At 47.8% G+C, this 17,534-nt stretch overlaps 7 protein-coding genes across 7 annotated transcripts; 3 read left to right on the top strand and 4 right to left on the bottom strand.

Moving 5' to 3' along the window:
- Positions 1–1,223: 1,223 nt before the first annotated feature.
- F5147DRAFT_634254 (laccase) lies at positions 1,224–3,777 on the bottom strand (the record flags this gene model as incomplete). Its single annotated transcript, XM_041432861.1, has 13 exons — positions 3,598–3,777; positions 3,222–3,534; positions 3,121–3,172; positions 3,000–3,068; positions 2,793–2,942; positions 2,660–2,744; positions 2,583–2,610; positions 1,822–2,524; positions 1,749–1,769; positions 1,541–1,689; positions 1,462–1,485; positions 1,347–1,408; positions 1,224–1,297 (listed from the first exon to the last, which is right to left on the bottom strand). The coding sequence occupies exons 2-13, from the start codon at positions 3,344–3,346 to the stop codon at positions 1,224–1,226; spliced, it is 1,542 nt and encodes a 513-aa protein (XP_041294264.1). The 5' UTR covers positions 3,347–3,534; positions 3,598–3,777.
- A 1,104-nt stretch (positions 3,778–4,881) lies between these two features.
- F5147DRAFT_610978 (EAP30/Vps36 family-domain-containing protein) lies at positions 4,882–6,153 on the bottom strand. Its single transcript, XM_041432430.1, has 3 exons — positions 5,323–6,153; positions 5,081–5,272; positions 4,882–5,027 (listed from the first exon to the last, which is right to left on the bottom strand). The coding sequence occupies exon 1, from the start codon at positions 6,090–6,092 to the stop codon at positions 5,340–5,342; it is 753 nt and encodes a 250-aa protein (XP_041294263.1). The 5' UTR covers positions 6,093–6,153; the 3' UTR covers positions 4,882–5,027; positions 5,081–5,272; positions 5,323–5,339.
- Positions 6,154–6,811: 658 nt separating this feature from the next.
- On the top strand, positions 6,812–10,166 carry F5147DRAFT_689597 (uncharacterized protein). The gene is made up of 19 exons (XM_041436980.1): positions 6,812–6,935; positions 7,044–7,074; positions 7,127–7,212; positions 7,265–7,296; positions 7,345–7,429; positions 7,484–7,785; positions 7,925–7,970; positions 8,010–8,019; positions 8,041–8,390; positions 8,439–8,590; positions 8,648–8,825; positions 8,875–9,010; positions 9,060–9,147; positions 9,271–9,394; positions 9,446–9,512; positions 9,563–9,691; positions 9,741–9,824; positions 9,874–9,898; positions 9,956–10,166. Exons 1-19 carry the CDS (start codon positions 6,910–6,912, stop codon positions 10,078–10,080), a joined length of 2,076 nt encoding a protein of 691 aa, XP_041294262.1. The 5' UTR covers positions 6,812–6,909; the 3' UTR covers positions 10,081–10,166.
- F5147DRAFT_689591 (exocyst complex component Sec6-domain-containing protein) lies at positions 10,167–12,771 on the bottom strand. The gene is made up of 4 exons (XM_041436979.1): positions 12,348–12,771; positions 11,908–12,300; positions 10,367–11,858; positions 10,167–10,311 (listed from the first exon to the last, which is right to left on the bottom strand). Exons 1-4 carry the CDS (start codon positions 12,636–12,638, stop codon positions 10,244–10,246), a joined length of 2,244 nt encoding a protein of 747 aa, XP_041294261.1. The 5' UTR covers positions 12,639–12,771; the 3' UTR covers positions 10,167–10,243.
- A 58-nt stretch (positions 12,772–12,829) lies between these two features.
- F5147DRAFT_634241 (uncharacterized protein) lies at positions 12,830–14,851 on the top strand. Its single transcript, XM_041432860.1, has 5 exons — positions 12,830–13,019; positions 13,072–13,218; positions 13,268–13,326; positions 13,381–14,338; positions 14,389–14,851. The coding sequence occupies exons 1-5, from the start codon at positions 12,869–12,871 to the stop codon at positions 14,742–14,744; spliced, it is 1,671 nt and encodes a 556-aa protein (XP_041294260.1). The 5' UTR covers positions 12,830–12,868; the 3' UTR covers positions 14,745–14,851.
- A 330-nt stretch (positions 14,852–15,181) lies between these two features.
- Positions 15,182–15,781, top strand: F5147DRAFT_796747 (small heat shock protein; the record flags this gene model as incomplete). The annotated part of the gene is made up of 3 exons (XM_041443175.1): positions 15,182–15,365; positions 15,409–15,628; positions 15,683–15,781. The coding sequence occupies exons 1-3, from the start codon at positions 15,223–15,225 to the stop codon at positions 15,779–15,781; spliced, it is 462 nt and encodes a 153-aa protein (XP_041294259.1). The 5' UTR covers positions 15,182–15,222.
- On the bottom strand, positions 15,777–17,512 carry F5147DRAFT_689588 (uncharacterized protein). The gene is made up of 6 exons (XM_041436978.1): positions 17,245–17,512; positions 17,027–17,191; positions 16,653–16,974; positions 16,499–16,600; positions 16,112–16,448; positions 15,777–16,053 (listed from the first exon to the last, which is right to left on the bottom strand). Exons 1-6 carry the CDS (start codon positions 17,479–17,481, stop codon positions 15,924–15,926), a joined length of 1,293 nt encoding a protein of 430 aa, XP_041294258.1. The 5' UTR covers positions 17,482–17,512; the 3' UTR covers positions 15,777–15,923.
- Positions 17,513–17,534: the final 22 nt, after the last annotated feature.

Raw genomic sequence — 17,534 nt, 5'->3', positions numbered from 1 at the left:
ACATTTTCGGCGTCCAACACGTCTTGCAATTGTGTCTTTGTTCTCGCGCTCGTTTGGCAAGTGTCTGTATTGTAGCTGCGCAACGAGAACTGGGAGGCAGAGAGGAGCCAGAAGCTACTCAGATGTGCAATGATAACAATCAATCTATATGCATAGTAACTTCTCTCGAAATTGGACGAAGTGCACTTCAACTGACTTCGAAACAACGAAGTCAACCGAATTCTCACGTTTTCGAAGCGAAGTTACCTCGAAGTCACTTCACTTCGGCGGCAACACTATCGGGAGTACTTGTGGTCCTGGCCTACTCTCAAATGACACTCAGTTTTAACACACGAAGTAGAACAGAACGAACAGAATGTTAAAAGCACGTCGCGCGCGTCAAGACTGGATATCTATGGGTGTCAAATAGGAAACATTGATTGAGATAACGAGAGACTTGCAATTGGACCGGTCGTACGCGTAGACTATAGTACCGTATTGTGCGTCACGGATCGTTGCACAACATATTTTTGGTTTCCTGCACTCACATTCCAATGCCGACTCCCACTCTCAGCGCAGCAGGAATAGCCGCAATGCTTAACGATCAAACACGCCATCCGACACAGCAGGCCCATTCTAGCTCAGGCCTTCGTCTTCCTTTTGCATGTTACCCCACTACCCCGAGTGGCAGACTGCTCATACCGTCAGAACCACCCACACGTACTAAATAAGACCGCTTCTATATTTAGTGATTACGCCTCGCCGATCAGATAAGCACTACCCTTCTCCAGCTGAGGACCGCAGCATATGTACATTATACAGGAACGTTAACTCACCTCAGGTGCCGTGTACACCTTCAATTTGACATAGTAACCCGCGACCCCTTTCCTTTGCGGCCTCTCTGCGCCGTTCCCTTTCAGAGTTGCAAGTATAGACGATCAAAAGCAAATGATGTTATTCTGGTACCTCTATCCGGTGCGCTTGAAACGCATCTTAATTAAGCTCTCTCCATGTGGAAACACAAGATACAGGGTGCATGTATTTGTGGCTAAATCATATTATGTGCTGATGATACGGACGAACGGCACGGATGGTTGTCGATCACAGCTCGGACATCACTTCTGCATTAAGAATGAGGGCTATCTACTATCTATCGTGTCCGACCTATTACGAATCCATAAATCGTATTTGAAAATGTCCTGTTTGATGTTCTTTGGAACAAACGGAGGCATAAACCAAAAATATCAATCAACGGGAGGGAGAGGGAAATTCTGTTGAGGAATGCTATTGTATATGGGACAGAGCTGCCTCGAAGCATCTAACGCTGATCGTTAGACCCGGTCTAATTCATAGTACTCGGTGCTTACTATTGAAAGGCTGCGAAGCCGCCACATCTTCAGGAGCCTCTGCGAATACTATAGCTAGTCCCCTACGAATCCAATGATCAATTCGAGTCCAGGCTCAGCGAAAGGAGCAACTCACGCGGATAGATGCCAATCGATATGGCTTCACGAAGACAAAAAGTCATTACCAGCTAAAAAGACATGGACATAACACTTACCAATGCAACAGCCAAGGCCCAGGGTTGTCGGTGATGAACCGGATAGTCACACGATCACCAGTGTTGCCAGTGGTCACTGTATCGCGCATGACGGGGTCGACGTAGTTATAAGCGGTACTTCCAGCACTTCTGATAACAGCGAAACTGTGCTACAAACCAAATTATTATTAGTCCATCGAATTTATGTAGATGACACGGCAAGACGTACCCCATGAAGATGGAACGGATGCTGTAAAGACATGTCAGTCAAGGACATACATATCATTTTGAGATGGACTCACAGGACCCCCAGGGGAATTATCGGGATTGAACGTAAGTTCGATAACCTTATTCCGTGGCAGAGTGTATACGGAGCCGTTGGGCGCAAGATCCGCCGCCGTCATAGCACCGCTCAGTAATTGTAGTAGGACAGGGATACTAGGAGAAGTATACTGGACGTTATTGATGAGGAAGTTGAAATTGGACAGATTTTTCCCAAGAACAAGGTCAAGTTTGACGTCCGGTTCCTGCAGTAAACGAGACGAAGGCGGAGTTAGGGGGTGTAGGCTAGTCTCATTCAGAGCATCCCAGTCCGAGTTTGTCATGTTCTGGGGGTCTGCGTCGGGAGCGCCTGCATATCGAAAGATAGCTGTGGCATTTGTACCCGCATCGGGATCGGCATGCACCCAATAATTGTCGACAGGCTGGTTTGTCTCGAGAATGAAGGAGTATCGTTGCGCAGCGTAGATCTGGATAGAGTCCACTACGAGCGGCTCGACGTATTGGCCATCGACTTCGATGATGGTAAGATTATGGCTGTCGATCGAGAAAATGTAGTTGGGCTTGCACGCCATGTTCAGCAGTCGGAAACGATATCGCTTTCCTGGCTGAACGTCGATGACGGCGAAAGGCACATTTGGCCCTCCATCATAACGCCCGACACCGTTGATAAGCACCGAGTCGGCAGTTACTTGTCTCTGTACTAGAGGTGATGGCAAGTTATACCTACAAAGCAAGCCGAGTCGATGAGAGAAAAAGATACATCAGCATTTTCTTTTCTTACCAGTCCATCAATGTGATGATGCTAGATTCTTCATTCAAATGTCAGAAACGCAACTTCGTTTTGTCGAACGCACTCACCGTCATCGATATCGTACAATGAACTATATGGGTCGTTGGGATTGTAGATGATTAGCGGTCCTCGTAGACCGTCACAGTATTGGACCTGAATTGAAATCAGCTGCTGACATTATGAATAAATCGAAGCACGCACTCCATAATGAGAATGGTACCAGTACGTTCCCACTTGTTCGCTAGCATTGAAGTCATACAAAAAAGAGTGTCCTGGAGCGATCGGACATTGCGTGACAAATGACACGCCGTCCATTTGGTTGCTATGGTGTTGGAATAGTCCATGCCAGTGCTGTTTGCAACAGACATCATCGTAAGCTCCTACATGCATTTATTGGCTGGTACTTACGATACTGGTACTCGTTAACATCGAATCGTTAGTCAATTGGTTCGTGACGTTGATCTTGAACGTATCCCCCTAAATACACGTGAGGTCAACCAAGAGTTTGCGCATGCAAAGTAGATGCTACCTTCTGAGCTACAATAGTGGGCCCGGGATGAGTGCCACCGGCAAGAACCCCCCTGCAGTAGACTCAGTAATCAAATAGGTCAAAATTAAACAAACACTGACGATCTGGTGAACCCGTCTGGGGATACAATGCCATTGGCAATGACAAGGTCAGAAACTGGGCCAATAGTCACGGCACGACCCTGGAGGCATGCCAGAAGGCATATGAGTACATAGAGTTGGAACATGACTCGAAACTCGAGTCAATAGGAGGAGGAGGATGAGCGAAATACATTGAATCCTTCAGCTTAAGTAGTGGTCCTGGTATCGCCCTCTGGATCAGAGAATTGGTCTACATATCTTCCGATTCGTGGATCGAAATAATCAGCTATGAGGTAGTAATCCCCTGTACTGGTACGTCCCAACAGATTCCCACCTATAGGTTTCCATCGATCAACTCGAATGCGTTACGGACTTGTAGAATGGAAAATTTGATTACCTGTCAAGGGCACTCTCCGTCAGCGATGCGAGCTCTGAAGCTGGGTACCATCCAAAAGGGACTTGGCGACTGACCGGAGTGCCTGAATGCGCTTTCATGCCTTCCGCACGTTTTGTGGATGTCCTTGGCCAGGGGTGTTGCAACGGATCACCTGAACAAGCATTGATGGTTCGAGAGGCAGCCAGGCTGTCATGTCAATTACACCTACCGCCTTCAGACCTATTTTGGGCATGCAGAACACGACGGACCGCCTTGTATAATGCAATAGGATCCAATCACTAGCCAAGCGATACCGGTAGTAGAACATTTACATTTACATCAAGCCTCGGCAGAGTTGTCAAAATACCCACGACCACAGATCTTCAAGACTTTGCCCCAGGCACTGTAGCGATAAATTTGACAGTTGCCGAGTTCAAGACTGGTATGGAGATGAATCTGTTTATAAGCGGAGATCTTTGGTGCCGCAGCCACGTTGCATAGTAGTTGCCCAGTAAGTAATGTCAGATTTGAATGAGCTCTGTGAGTAAAAAGTTGGCTTACCGCAATTTTCAAGAGCGTGAGTAGTTGTTGCCCCCCGCGCCAGATCACCTGTTACTGTGTAGAATGAACACCCGCCAAACTGATGAGTCGAATCTAATTATACCTCCGCAGCTAAAAAAACATACTGCAATCCAACAATATGTTATTGTTGTAATTTGATTCGTTGGACCGCATTGCGGCGACGTCTTGGAGCTATCAAGTACCTGTATAGGCACATGAACATTAATCCATCCAAGGTTATTGAATCACGATGGCCCCTGAGCTCAGCTGGGTGACACATTTACGACCTTCTGGACCGCTATCAGGTGTTGCTGTGATTCCGCAGGTGCAGTTAATTTGAAAACGGAGGCTATAATGGCATCGGTATAAATATAGAACCACGAGGTTATAGTTGGTTGTAGAGGCGATGCAACTTGAATCATAAGCGCCTCATCGCATCAACGGAAGCAGGGGACTAAGTGATCGTCCACACTCAAGTAGGAATATCTTGCAAGCTATCTTGCAAAGGGTGGCTGGCCCCTGAGCGGACATAAAATCACTGATGTTGGGTGAACACTATAGGCAAATAGTTGAGAGCAGATAACAGTATAATTCAGGAAAGTACCAGAAAGGAATCGGCACCATTGATGTGTGCACTGGAGTCAGCCGAGTCCGTAGCATACGATAGGTTAGCTGTGTACCGGGCGCATTTGATTCATTAAAGGTACGTTGTATGTTGAAGTATTTCTCTGTAATCTTATTCGTCATTATCTCACCAATTCTGAGTGCACCAGTTGAATACTAGAAACCATCCGTGGCATGGCCAGAAAGGTATAATTAATGTACCATACCTACTGGTAGGGGGGGGGCGAAGATCCCGTAGTGCACAATGAGCCCAAGAGGAACGTCTACTATTAGGTTTGTTAATTATTAGGGAGGGAAAATAGTCAACTGGAATGCCTACAGAGTCGAACCGGTATGCAGCCTAGCAATTATTGGAGCTTTTGCAAATTATACAGGTTAGCATTCTAGAGCTGTATGGGCGCGCCCGTATTCCGAAATCGGGAAAGGGTAATCGTGTTCATAAACGCCACTCTTTGCACAGTGGTTGTCGTGCATAACATAACCGCCATGAGTTGTCAATAATACGCGTCAACTGTATATCAAATACTGTGAGAAAATAACGATGCGACACGAATCACGCACCTTGGTGAGCAACAGAATTACTCGTCCCAACGCATGGCAGACGGAATCCAATAGACTTGCCCATAGTGCTCATCTTGAGAATCCAGCCAACAAAGGCCGTCTCGAAGAAGCATGTTCTCCAGAGCAGCTCGAGCACGTTCTCCCGTCCATCCTCGACGGTTCTCCAGGATTGCTTCAACAATCCATCCTCCTTCTACTTGTGCTTCCGCAAGAATTACTGCCTGATCTGCATCTAGCTCCTTGACCACGCTTCTCACCATCTTCTTTCCATCACCAACGTCAAGCACTTCGTATCCAGCGCCGAGCGGTTGAAGTGTCTTGATGCTTCTTATAACATCTTCCTCTGTAATGACGCCACTTTCGACGCCACGCAGCTTGCTGACCATACGTACAAGCTCCCCCATTTCTATCACGCCCCCGTTCCTCTCCCTTGTGCTTACGCACACGTCCACTATCTGAACTCCCAGCTCGTACTGCCAATCACCCATCCCAAGGATTTCTGCCCACCAGCCACCCTTCATTGGTCCAGCGAGCGGGTCCACGCCAATCGACGAGCACATTTGCTGAAATGCATGACGAAACGCTGGATCGCTACGAATTGAATCTCTGTGCGTCGTTGCGAAGTGCGAAAGGGCAGTTCGGAATTGTGTTAGTTGTGATTGTAGATTATCGACCTGAGTTTTTGAGAGCTCTGAAGACAGTTCTGCAAAACGCTGTGATAGTTGTTCTTTGTCAAAAGCAGCAAGACCGATGCCGCGATGCATGTTCATTTGGTTGTGGACCTACGCTGAGTCGTCTGGACCGCCTCAGGCACCTCGTGATCACGTGATGAGGTAGCTGTAAGGTAGAACTTCAACTCATTCAAATCCTCGTATGTCACATGACCAAAGTGTTACAATTCGTGACATTTTCAATATGCTCCGCCATGTCTACTACAGCATAGTTAAAGAGATTTTAGCTACACGGAAAATCTTGAAATGCAAAAGAGAATTTTCCGCTTTGTCCGTTTGAAAATACGTGCAAAAATGAATAAGTTCTCGAATTAAAGTAGTGAGCAGCTTAGAGCAGAAGTGGCAAAGAAAATACAAACAGTTGCCGATCTTCCTTCGGCGCGGCACACCCTAAGTAGTGATATGCATGGCCTACAAAAATCCACAGAAACTCAAGCGGCTTCGGAAAGTGTGGAGCAGCAATCTGGAAAAGGCTCGACAAAGTAAGAAGCAAAAACTCACTGGACACATTGACGAGGCTGAGAATGTGAGTATACCATCAATATTGTCTGTCCATCGCGCTGCGCTGACACGGAGAAAGACTTCTCAACTCGTGAATAATAACTTTGCAACAGGATTGACTTACCAGAGAGTCTCCGAGTCACACTTACTGCATTACTTACTTATCAAGTACTTATGTAACATGTCTTCCGGCACCTCGGCTTGAAACATGTCACAGTAGGTCACAATCACATGCCAACATACGAGGATTTGAATGAGTTCTACCTTACGGAAGAAGCAGGCCCCGGGGGTGCCGGCTAGTCCCATTGGATGCGAGCGCACGCTCCGAATCTCAGGCTAGCTAGAGACCTCCATCATGGGGCACCTAATAACGTTGGCTACGTGAGCGCTTTGTCATATCTGCCGTATCTTCATATTTACCTACATCTTTCCAGATGGTGCGTTGTAGTGGCCTCGATCCCAACTAGCACACACTAAACTGCTGGAAAGTTCATTAAACCAGTGGGCCTTAGATTTTCAGGTAATGTTCTTCAGATCACCACGTATCATTAAACTAAGGTTATATGTATTAGGGAAATTATGAACGTATCATTCAAAGCATCGCGATCGCAAAGGAGCGCGGTGCTACCCTGAGAGTTGGACCAGAGCTGGAAATTCCGTCAGTACTCGTACATTGTGATAGCGCGTGTAACTAAGATCCTCCACAATAGTGGGTATGGCTGCTACGACCATTTCCTTGAAGGTACAAACACACACATATAAACATGGCACTCCTGATAACCTAGCACAGGGGACACCATCCTTCATTCCTGGGAGGTACTGGCCAAGATCTTGGCCGGCGACGATACCATGGGAATTATCTGTGATATTGGAATGTACGTGTAAAGCGTCATTTACCGATTCTATAGACCTCATTTAAATTATGTCAGGCCCGTGGTGCACAAGAATGTAATTTACAACTGTCGTGTTATTGTACACGACAGGCAGATTCTGCTCATTCGCCCTAAGATGTGGCTCGCCAACGATGGCAATTACCGCGAAATGCGGTACTTTACTCCTTGGATGAAGTATCAACAATGGGAGGATCATTTCCTCCCAAGGATTATTCAAACCGTCACAAAGCAGGTTTGTCATTGTTTTCCTTCAACCTCAGTCACGCACAACTCTTCCTTTCCAGGTCAAAGTCCCTTTTGGAGACTGTATTATAAGCACGGTGGACACCTGTATAGGTGTCGAGCTCTGTGAAGAGCTCTTTACGCCAGCAAGGTATGTGTCTTCATCTCACCCGAGCACGTCCGTTCATACTCGCATACTCCAAGTCCGCATATTTTGATGGGACTCGACGGCGTCGAAATATTCACTAATTCCAGTGGGAGCCATCATGAGTTACGAAAACTTTACACCCGCGTCGAGCTAGTAAAGGAAGCGACACTCAAGGTAACAGGCGTGCCCCAGTATGGACTCTGTCAGCTAACTCGCCTTCCAGCTTGGTGGCGTCTATCTTTATGCAAATCAAAAAGGCTGCGACGGCGATCGGCTGTATTATGATGGTTGTGCCATGATCGCCATGAATGGCCACATCGTCTCTCAAGGTTCACAGTTCTCCTTGGACGATGTTGAGGTCGTCACAGCTACGATCGATATTGAGGACGTGCGCTCACATCGCACATCCCGCAGCCGCGGGCTCCAGGCTGCCCGTTCTAAGGCTTTTCATCGAATTGAAGTGCCGTTTGCACTTTCAAGTGGAAAGTTTGGCGATACAGATGGGGCGATGGCCCTGGGTATCCAGGCCAAGCTTGCTGGAGCAAGGTTTCATACTCCAGAGGAAGAGATAGCGTAGGCCTATTATTTGTAGGTAAATCCAAATACTGATGATCTCTACAGGCTTGGTCCAGCTTGCTGGCTCTGGGACTACCTCAGGCGCTCCCGTACACAGGGATACTTTGTCCCTCTCAGCGGAGGTATCGATTCCTGCGCTACAGCTGTGATAGTATATTCCATGTGCCGCCTCGTGGCTGAGGCTGCACGCAAGGGAGGTACTGCCATTCATCTGCTAGATTTGGTGTTTTGGCTAACATGATCACTTTAATCAGACAAGCAAGTTATTCTTGATGCAAGACGAATGGTCGGAGAGCCGGAAGACTCAGTTTATACCCCTTTGGACCCGCATGAGTTTTGCAACAAGATCTTCCACACGTGTTACATGGGCACCGAGAACTCTAGCGCAGAAACGAGAAAGAGGGCCAAGGACCTCTCAGCAGCGATTGGAAGGTATGCGTACACTTTATTCCTTGAGACGTTCGACTAAAAATAAATCTAGCTACCATGTAGACCTCAACATGGACACTCTTGTCACCTCTGTCCGTGACCTGTTCGCGTTCGTTACTGGTATGCGACCTCAGTTCAGAGCCCATGGCGGATCGGGCGCGGAGAATTTGGCGCTGCAGAACATCCAGGTAAGTACCATGAATCGGGATCTACATGGTCATTGATGACTGCTGTCAGGCACGGTTACGGATGCTCCTTGCTTATCTCTTCGCTCAACTACTTCCTTGGGTGCGAGGCAGACAGGGTGCACTCCTCGTCCTTGGCAGTGCGAACGTTGATGAAAGGTATGCCGACTGGCTGGAATAATGACAATTGACTGACTTAGGGTTCAGTCTCCGCGGTTATTTCACAAAATACGATTGTTCAGCAGGTCAGCCTATCTCGAAAGAAATGCCAACTGAACTAACATTAATACCAGCTGATATCAATCCTATTGGCAGCATCAGTAAGACTGATCTCAAGAAGTTCATTGCCTACGCTGGGGATGCGTTTGAAATTCCCATCTTGAACGAGTTAGTACAGCTGGGTTATTAGGATCGGCACTTTTTCCTGATGTTCTGCAGTTTTTTGACCGCCGTACCGACCGCTGAGCTAGAGCCAATTTCAGAGACATATGTCCAAGCGGATGAGGTGAATATTCACTCGAAAGTGTTCTCTCAATAGTGCTGATCACTTGATAGGCGGACATGGGCATGACGTATGATGAACTATCAGTCTTCGGTCGTTTCCGCAAAGTGGAGAAGTGTGGACCATATGGCATGTTCACGAAGCTGGTGCATGAGTGGGGCTCATTCCTGTCTCCCGTTCAAGTATGTCATCATTCAAGGTTAAGTGCAATCTGCTGATTACGTCTTCTAGATCGCAGAGAAAGTCAAGCATTTCTTCTTTGAATATGCGCGCAACCGTCATAAGATGACAACTCTGACACCGGCATATCATGCAGTAGGCATATTTATCTTCATAGACTGATATAAGACTGACTTTGTTGTAGGAATCTTACAGCCCAGATGACAACAGTATGTTACGCTCAAAACTCCACATCACAAGTTGCCCAGACTGACATTGTCGCACAGGATTTGATCTCCGTCCTTTTCTCTATCCCTCTAGGTTCCCGTGGCAGTTTAAGAAGATAGATGAAGTAGCTGCAATCCTACCTGATCGCTCCAACCCGGCTGCAGATAAGACCAAGACTGACTGAATAATGTAGATTCAAGTCCATGTACTTAGACGACATAAAGCTTAAAGGCTCTAAGCCACAATGAAACGATCCTTTGTATTCCAATATGGCGGATATCATGCGAGTACAATACAGTGCGATAGACAGAGAAACCGAAAGGAAATAAATAACAATGTCAGTCAGGTTATGTCCGCAAGAAACGTGATAGCGTGCTTTGAACCGTTATCTTCTTCATGATCGTCGGCTCCGGAGCTGAGGTGGAAGAATAAGCATCGCTGCGATGAGCATAATTCACAGAATCACGTACGATCAGTTAGGCCTTCATCTTTTACTTTCCGCTTGATGCTATCCATGACTTCGCTGACAGCAGAACGATCGAAATCTCCTCGAACTTTCATCAATCCTTCCACGAACGGTATACATGGCCCGTGTACTTTTGCGAAGGCCCAAAACGACAGGAAAACCATGCTTTTAGACGCTTCCAACATCGCTAAAATCAAGTCCACCACCTCAAAGTATGGCTCGAGCTCTTTGGCGGGTTTGAACCCGCTGAAGAAGGAGAACACAGTACTGATGTCCTCTTTGATGCGCTCCGTTGCTGCTGGTATGCGTAGTTTTGGGCAGTTGGCGAGTGCAGTAAGATAAGTAACCAGGAAGGCGTCAAGCAGATACTCGACAAGAAGCTCGAGGAGCGATGGATTGATGTAAGATTGATCGGCCATGTAATCCCGCATCGTAAGCACGATCTGTTCCATGATACCGTCGTACCATGTTGGCTGGAAAAGTTGCTTCGTCGCGGGCTTCAAGTCGTTGAGGATAATATCAATGAATGTCTGGATGCATTTCTTCGCAACATCCAAGTTTCCGTCAATGGCGTCATTGAGCTTCTCACTAATGGGCGTTCGGTATTTCTCTGATACAAGGGGCTCGAGTCGTCCTAGAAGCGCCTCGGTGTTATCGGCGGACTTGATCTGGTCGTTGGCAAGTGCAATGCAATACTCTGCCAGACCCCCGACGACCTCCTCCGGTTTCTCCGTTTGCTTCTTCAGCTCTGCCTCAACAACTTTGGTCCATTGATCCTGTATGTTCCTCATAACTCGATTCACCTCACCCACCACACGAGCAAGGATAGCTCCTTGACCACTTTCTGTGGCTGCATCGATTTGTTGGTTCACCATCTGAAACAGAATAACCGCGCCCTGCGTGCCATAGAGTCCGTCGCTGTCCACCTCAGGTGGATCCGAGCGCGTGATGAACTCCTGAATCTCTGTCTTCATTAGGTTCGCAGACCATTCATCAAGCTTCTTGACGATCAATTTCAAGTAGTCCTCGATAAGGTTCTGCTCCTCGCCGCCAAGCAACGGTGGATCAAGGAGCTCCGGAGCTACATTCAACTCTGTCATGCTCTTCTTGTACTCCTTGATCCAGGCATGAAGGTCGAGCATGATGCTCGCGTCAGGCTCCGATTCGATGATGCGCTGAAGAGTCGCATTCAGAGTACGGTGGTACTCTTTGATATAGAACGCATGCATCTCGTAGTTCGGCGGAAAGCATGGTACCACATCGCTTTCGATGCGGATGAGGTCTTGATATATCCAACTAAGGCCACCGAGAAAGGCGCCAGGGTCGTGCTGATGTCGCGTATATGCGTCGTCAAAATTAGCCTTAATAGAGTCCGATATGGCTTTGGTAACTTTAGAGCGGTAGTGCTTAATGATACGGGCATTTGCCTGCATGGACTTGAATTTAGATGCCGCATCCATCTTGGCAGCTTTTTTAACGAGCCTGATAGCGATAGCCTTATAACATATCAACTTCGTTCTATGTGGATGATGCAGTGTGTCATACCTTTTCGTCTTCCCGTGCCTCAAGCTCCGCGATCTTTATGAGCTTTACCACAACTTGCGGATACCCTGCACGAACAAGTGGCAGCACGTTGCAGGCTAACTCCATGATGTATGCCTCGAAATTTTCAATGAGCTTGTTCAACCGCTCAAACATACGCGCAAGTTTCTGGCGCGAATTGGCAGAAGCTTTCTTTGCTTGATGCATGGTCTGATTTCGGAATGCCTCCAGACGGTTGATGTGAAAGTGGATTGGAAGGAGATTAGGAGCGGGCCCAATGATGGTCCTGCTCTCCGCTTCCAATAATTCCTCTAGTACGTCAAGCTTCGAGTTCATCTCCAGTAGATTGTTGACCATCTCCTCCGTCTGTTCGAAATTCCTGTGCACCATAGACACCTGTACGACCTCAAGCTGGCTGAATGTGTGAACAATAGATAACGCACCCTGCTGATCTGGTCGAAGGTTGACACAACATTTTGAGGGTCGGAGCACATCCTGTCCACAATCTGCATCTCCTCCTTTATGACCTGAACGTTGTTTCGCGTCCCAAGCAATTTCGTGAGTCCCTCCCGAGTTGTATCAAGCTGCTCTTTGACGCCACTTTTGAGTCTGGCATCAATTGAAGCCTTCTCTTTCTCCAGTTTCTTCCGGAATGCTGAGATTTTCAGGAGATCATCAGGAGACTGGAGGTACTCGCCGATGGCTTGCGCAGCAGATACCTGCGGGGCAGCCATGGGAGCTACGGCGGCCAGGCTGACCTCCAATATTCGAGGATTACTGTTACAAGGAAATAAATCTTACGAGAGAATGATTGAATCGAGGAATAAGTGAAAGTGACTTCAGAAATAACACAGTCCAGACTCCACACGACCTAAGGTACATTAAAGGCTGGCCACTGGCGCGTGTACATAATAGGCGCCTGTTAAAGTCACACATTCAATCTCATAAACTTGTGATTTATTTCATGGCCTTTTTTGCAAAGCCAAGGTCATCAGCGCGTCTGGGATGTCGACGGAGGCTGTTTCTCAGATCTTTTAGTTCTGAACATGCGAGAGATAATGACATCGTGATAGTAGGAGGCGGGCCAGCAGGATTGGCTTTGGCAGCTGCCCTTGGTGCGTCGCTTTTTTTGCTCACGTCTCGCTCTTATTCGAGCATTATGCGCAGCTGCGAACCCTATCGCCAAGAATTCACTCAAAATCACGCTAATAGAAGGGGGGGACTTGTCCAAAATACAGGATTGGGGCATGCCGCCCAACGCGTACTCAAACCGCGTCAGTTCCATCACACACACGTCTCAACATTTCTTGAACAGTGCGTGTACCTTGTGAAGGTGCTTGATGTCATAGCTTACTGGTTTCAGGGATTGGAATTTGGGACTACGTCGAACATGCACGCACGAATCCTATTCACCAGATGCAGGTGCTGTCTCTGCAGAGTGACATCGTCCTTTAGTGCTCAATTGTCTCATATCAGGTGTGGGACGGTGTTTCCGGCGCTCGCATCAACTTTGACGCATCTGTAATACCGGAGTCGAGTGAAATGGCTCGAATGACCGAAAACCTGAACCTCCAACGCGCACTGCTAAGAAAGCTTTCGGATACCCCGAGTGTCCAGGTAATTCACAGCGTCAAAGTCGAATCGATACAACGCGAGACAGGTGATCACAATGACTGGCCTCTCGTTCATCTTTCCAATGGCGTCACCCTACGCGCAAGGCTGCTGGTCGGCGCCGACGGGTTCAACTCCCCGGTAAGGTCGTTCGCTGGGATCTCATCATATGGATGGTCATATGACACGCAAGCGGTTGTCGCAACACTAAATCACGCGCCGCGAGGACCATTCCAAGTACCCAACAACACAGCTTACCAGAGATTCCTCCCGACGGGTCCGATTGCATTCCTGCCGCTCTCTCCTTGCACCTCTTCGCTTGTATGGTCGACCAAACCTCATTTGGCAGCAGCGCTGAACAAATCATCTCCAGGAGTTTTGGAACAATTAATCAATGCCGCTTTCCGCCTCCCCGAGCCATCTCTCCAGTATATCTACAGACGACTGCTTGAAGGCGCTAAGTCAAGCGAGGAGATAAATGAAGAAATCGTGTTCAGGGAACGCTCGGACGGCATTTCAAGTCACTCTGCGTATGCATCTGCCACTTCAATGCTTTCAGATGGTGGTATTCCCCCGGATGATGCGGATGCGCTTCCTCCCCTCGTGACATCAATTCAGCAGGGCACCATAGCAAGTTTTCCGCTTCGCTACAACCATGCTGAATCCTATATTGGGGAGGGCGCAGGAAGCCGCACAGTCTTAGTCGGTGATGCTGCACACACCGTCCATCCACTAGCAGGACAAGGTTTAAACCTGGGCCTGGGAGACGTCGACGCTCTATCAAGGTGCATCATACAAGCTCTGAGACACGGAGGAGACATCGGTGAGACGCGTCTTTCTTCATTGAGAAGTGCCCTTTGACCATCTCTTCAGGCTCGTATACGGCTCTGATACCCTACGCGCGGGAACGCTATTTTGAGAACCACAAGGTGATGTCAACGGTCGACAAGCTGCACAAGGTCTACTCTTCTACAGCGCAGCCGGTGGTGTGGGCGCGATCTGTGGGACTTGAAGTGATTAACGAGCTTGACTCAGTGAAAGCCGCGTTGATGATGAATGCTGGAGCGAGCTCTCGGTTGCAAAATGCAAGCGGATGGGACTTATTTGCCAAGAGCATCGAGAGTCTAGCAGGGGCCGCTAGTACTTCAAAAATGGTCAGCGGGATGATTGGCGCAGGAATACAGGAGTTGGCCAAGAACGCTGGCCAAAGAATTTTTGGACGCCCTTGAACGCGTTTACATAGATGTCCTTGTTTTTTTCTTCAGATAATTAGAGTCGTTCCGCGCCTCGTGTTCATATTTACCCTCGAGTTCTGAAGTACACTGCACTATCTGACGAAGAACGAAATATCAACCTTACCTAAGACTTGCCATAGGGGCGTTGCGGGAGGTGGAGGGGTTGATAGGTTTATTTGCAAGTATTTAGCTTTGTACAAAGAGGGAAAAATAACCTCCTAAGCCGGCGGCTAGGGCCCGATTGATGAGGTCATCAACTATTGAATTCGAAATCCAGTATGCCCCTCTTCAACCCTATTTTGATATCCGGTTGAAACAAACCTCCCGACACGGAAAGTATGACCACGAAACACAGGAGGGTCTAGCTAGGGGTTCTAGAGAAATATAAATTACTGTCAGGAGGGAAATTTTTATCTCTCGTCAAAACGCCCATCACTACAAACTTGAATCGAGCACGTACATATTTATTATCATGTCTCTTGTTCACTTCCACTATGACCCTTTCACCGAGTTCGAGCGCCTCTTCGACGATGCTTTCAGTGCCCGGTTCCGTCCAACATCTGATGTCAGCCGAGCCGTCGAAAGCGGGTCTCGTGTCGGGACATTCCGTCCAAAGTATGTGCATACTCCGAATCATTGCACCACTGACTTTGAGTAGGATGGATTTGGTCGAGCTAAAGGATAACAAAACAGTCATGGCCGTGTTTGATTTGCCTGGCATGCAGCCGAAGAATGTCACAATTGACGTGCAGCAGAACCGCCTCACCATCTCAGGGGAAATGAGTGCAGAGAAGGATCACACAGAGAAGGATTACGCTGTGCGTGAGCGCACATACGGAAAGTTCTCTCGTATCTTGCAGCTACCTGTAGGAACAGAGGTGTGTTGTACCCAGCTTGCTACCTTCATGGGCCGAAGCTCAAGTCACCTGCAGCCTGACAACGTCCATGCAGATATGGAGAATGGAGTTTTGAAAGTCACTTTCCCAAAAATTGCAAGGGAGCAGGAGGCCACGCGTATCGATATCACTTGATTGATCATGCCACGAAAAATGTTCCCCAAGAAACGTTGCTACCTGCCGTTGTACAATAGTGATCATTAATGCGTTGTTGCATTGTCAAGTATTAATAATGGCTGAGAATGGATTATAATAGTCTCCTAGGACATGTTACCGTCTAAGATGTGGATGTGGGAGAGTGTAGTTGTTGATACTCGCCCCTCATGAAGGTCCACCACTGTGGCCCGTACATGTAATATATTGCTCCAAACGCCGCGCCACCAAGATGAGCATAATGATCAAACATCCTGTTTCAATGGCATCACCAAGATTAGTGATGTTCTCACGCACATTTTTTGCACCCACCTCCAGCCGCGTATGATGCCAATCATGTCAAGTATGACGAGACCACCGACTCCCGCTTGAATTGGTATCGAAACGAAAGGAGGGAAAATGAGGCTGACTTGAGCGTCTGGAAAGGCTAATGCGCTGACTGTCACAGCTGCGTAAATGGCGCCAGACGCGCCTAATGACGGTAAAATCTCCCGCGGAGCAGCAGTTGCAGTCTTTACAGCTGTGCCAGAAATTGCAGCAGCTGCTGGAGAGTTCTTTATGACTGCAGATGCCGTGAACTGGTTGACAAGGCGAGGGAAGAGAACTTTGCAAGCAGCAGTGTGGCTAACCAAACCAGAGAAGAGTCCGGCTTCAAAAGATGAGTAAACCAGACAACAAAGACTGACACAAGCATCCCACCAGAGATAAAGAAGGCAAGGAAATGCCACTTGGCAGTGGCTTCTTGCTGATGTTCACCATGTTTGAGTTGTTCCAGGGTAAAATAGTGCGTGGCGGCCGAGCCTTTATAGAGGAAAGAAGTTAGGATGTCCCTCTAGAGAGGTGTCTAGCGCACCAAAGCTAGCTAGGGCCATTGAGTTTGCCAACAAATGGATGAAGGATTTATGACTAAACATGCTCGTTAGCAGAGTATATGAGCGTCCCGACAAGGGGTGGTGAGTGAAAGTTCGGGTCATGAATGGCGCGAGTCGTGGTATCTTCCACACGAGATATATAGCCGTGTTGACGCCGCAAATCAACCAGCACAATCTTCTGCCTTCGGGGGCATCAAGGTATGACTGTGCAGCTTGAACGTAGACGGAAAGAGCGAGGTTGCGCAATGCAAGAGGCCATTCCGCCAAAGTATCTTTAAGTTGATTTACTTGGGTTTGCAAATGCTGAAGAGGATAAAATGTATGATGAAGAATTTCGGAAAAGAGTGAAACGCACCTTGCCAAGCTCTAGGTACTGAGCCTTTCTCATCTCTTCAGTAGTTGGTGGTCGCGGAGTCCATCTGTGAGAGACAGATACCAGATGTTTTGACCAGTACTCGGTGTCGACTTCGGTTTGACTTGCAGCTATCGAATACGCGAGTAAAGACCCACCAACAAAAAACTAATAAGCCATAAGCCAGCTAGCTAAAGCATGAACAAATGAAATTTGCTAACCAAAACTTGATTCCGTATTGTTGGCCGGGGAAATCGAGAGCTGAAAGACTCTACTTCAGTTGAACGGGCAACTTGGTCACGAAAAGTTGGCGGTGTGCTCTGGAATGATTTCTCCGACGTAAACCGCCCTATCCTTGGAAAGTTACGCGGTAAAGAATGGACAAAAGAGCGACTCGAGGGATGAATGCATGGCCGCAAATATCGAGACGTCTTCAGGATGTTGATAGTAGAAGACATGTTATGTTAACGTGTGCGTCACAGACAGAAGATGTCTTCGCCAAATCGGGCGA

This window comes from Suillus discolor (assembly GCF_016758755.1).
Source record: "Suillus discolor strain FC423 chromosome Unknown F5147scaffold_20, whole genome shotgun sequence".
Taxonomy (NCBI): Eukaryota; Fungi; Basidiomycota; class Agaricomycetes; order Boletales; family Suillaceae; genus Suillus; species Suillus discolor.
This window is presented reverse-complemented; position numbering and strand designations above follow the sequence as displayed.

Coding starts and splice junctions, on each gene's coding strand:
- F5147DRAFT_689597 (XM_041436980.1), top strand. CDS start 6,910: ATGGGGCACCTAATAACGTTGGCTAC. Junction 7,430..7,483: donor ATTATCTGTGATATTGGAAT/GTACGTGTAAAG, acceptor AAATTATGTCAG/GCCCGTGGTGCACAAGAATG. Junction 9,148..9,270: donor TGCACTCCTCGTCCTTGGCA/GTGCGAACGTTG, acceptor CTATCTCGAAAG/AAATGCCAACTGAACTAACA.
- F5147DRAFT_689591 (XM_041436979.1), bottom strand. CDS start 12,638: ATGGCTGCCCCGCAGGTATCTGCTGCGCAAGCCATCGGCGAGTACCTC. Junction 12,301..12,347: donor CCTTCGACCAGATCAGCAGG/GTGCGTTATCTA, acceptor GAGGTCGTACAG/GTGTCTATGGTGCACAGGAA. Junction 10,312..10,366: donor AGATGAAGGCCTAACTGATC/GTACGTGATTCT, acceptor CTTCCACCTCAG/CTCCGGAGCCGACGATCATG.
- F5147DRAFT_689588 (XM_041436978.1), bottom strand. CDS start 17,481: ATGTCTTCTACTATCAACATCCTGAAGACGTCTCGATATTTGCGGCCA. Junction 17,192..17,244: donor CAATACGGAATCAAGTTTTG/GTTAGCAAATTT, acceptor ATGGCTTATTAG/TTTTTTGTTGGTGGGTCTTT. Junction 16,601..16,652: donor AATGGCCCTAGCTAGCTTTG/GTGCGCTAGACA, acceptor TCCTCTATAAAG/GCTCGGCCGCCACGCACTAT.
- F5147DRAFT_610978 (XM_041432430.1), bottom strand. CDS start 6,092: ATGAACATGCATCGCGGCATCGGTCTTGCTGCTTTTGACAAAGAACAA.
- F5147DRAFT_634241 (XM_041432860.1), top strand. CDS start 12,869: ATGGCCTTTTTTGCAAAGCCAAGGTCATCAGCGCGTCTGGGATGTCGA. Junction 13,219..13,267: donor GTCTCAACATTTCTTGAACA/GTGCGTGTACCT, acceptor TACTGGTTTCAG/GGATTGGAATTTGGGACTAC. Junction 13,327..13,380: donor ATCCTATTCACCAGATGCAG/GTGCTGTCTCTG, acceptor GTCTCATATCAG/GTGTGGGACGGTGTTTCCGG.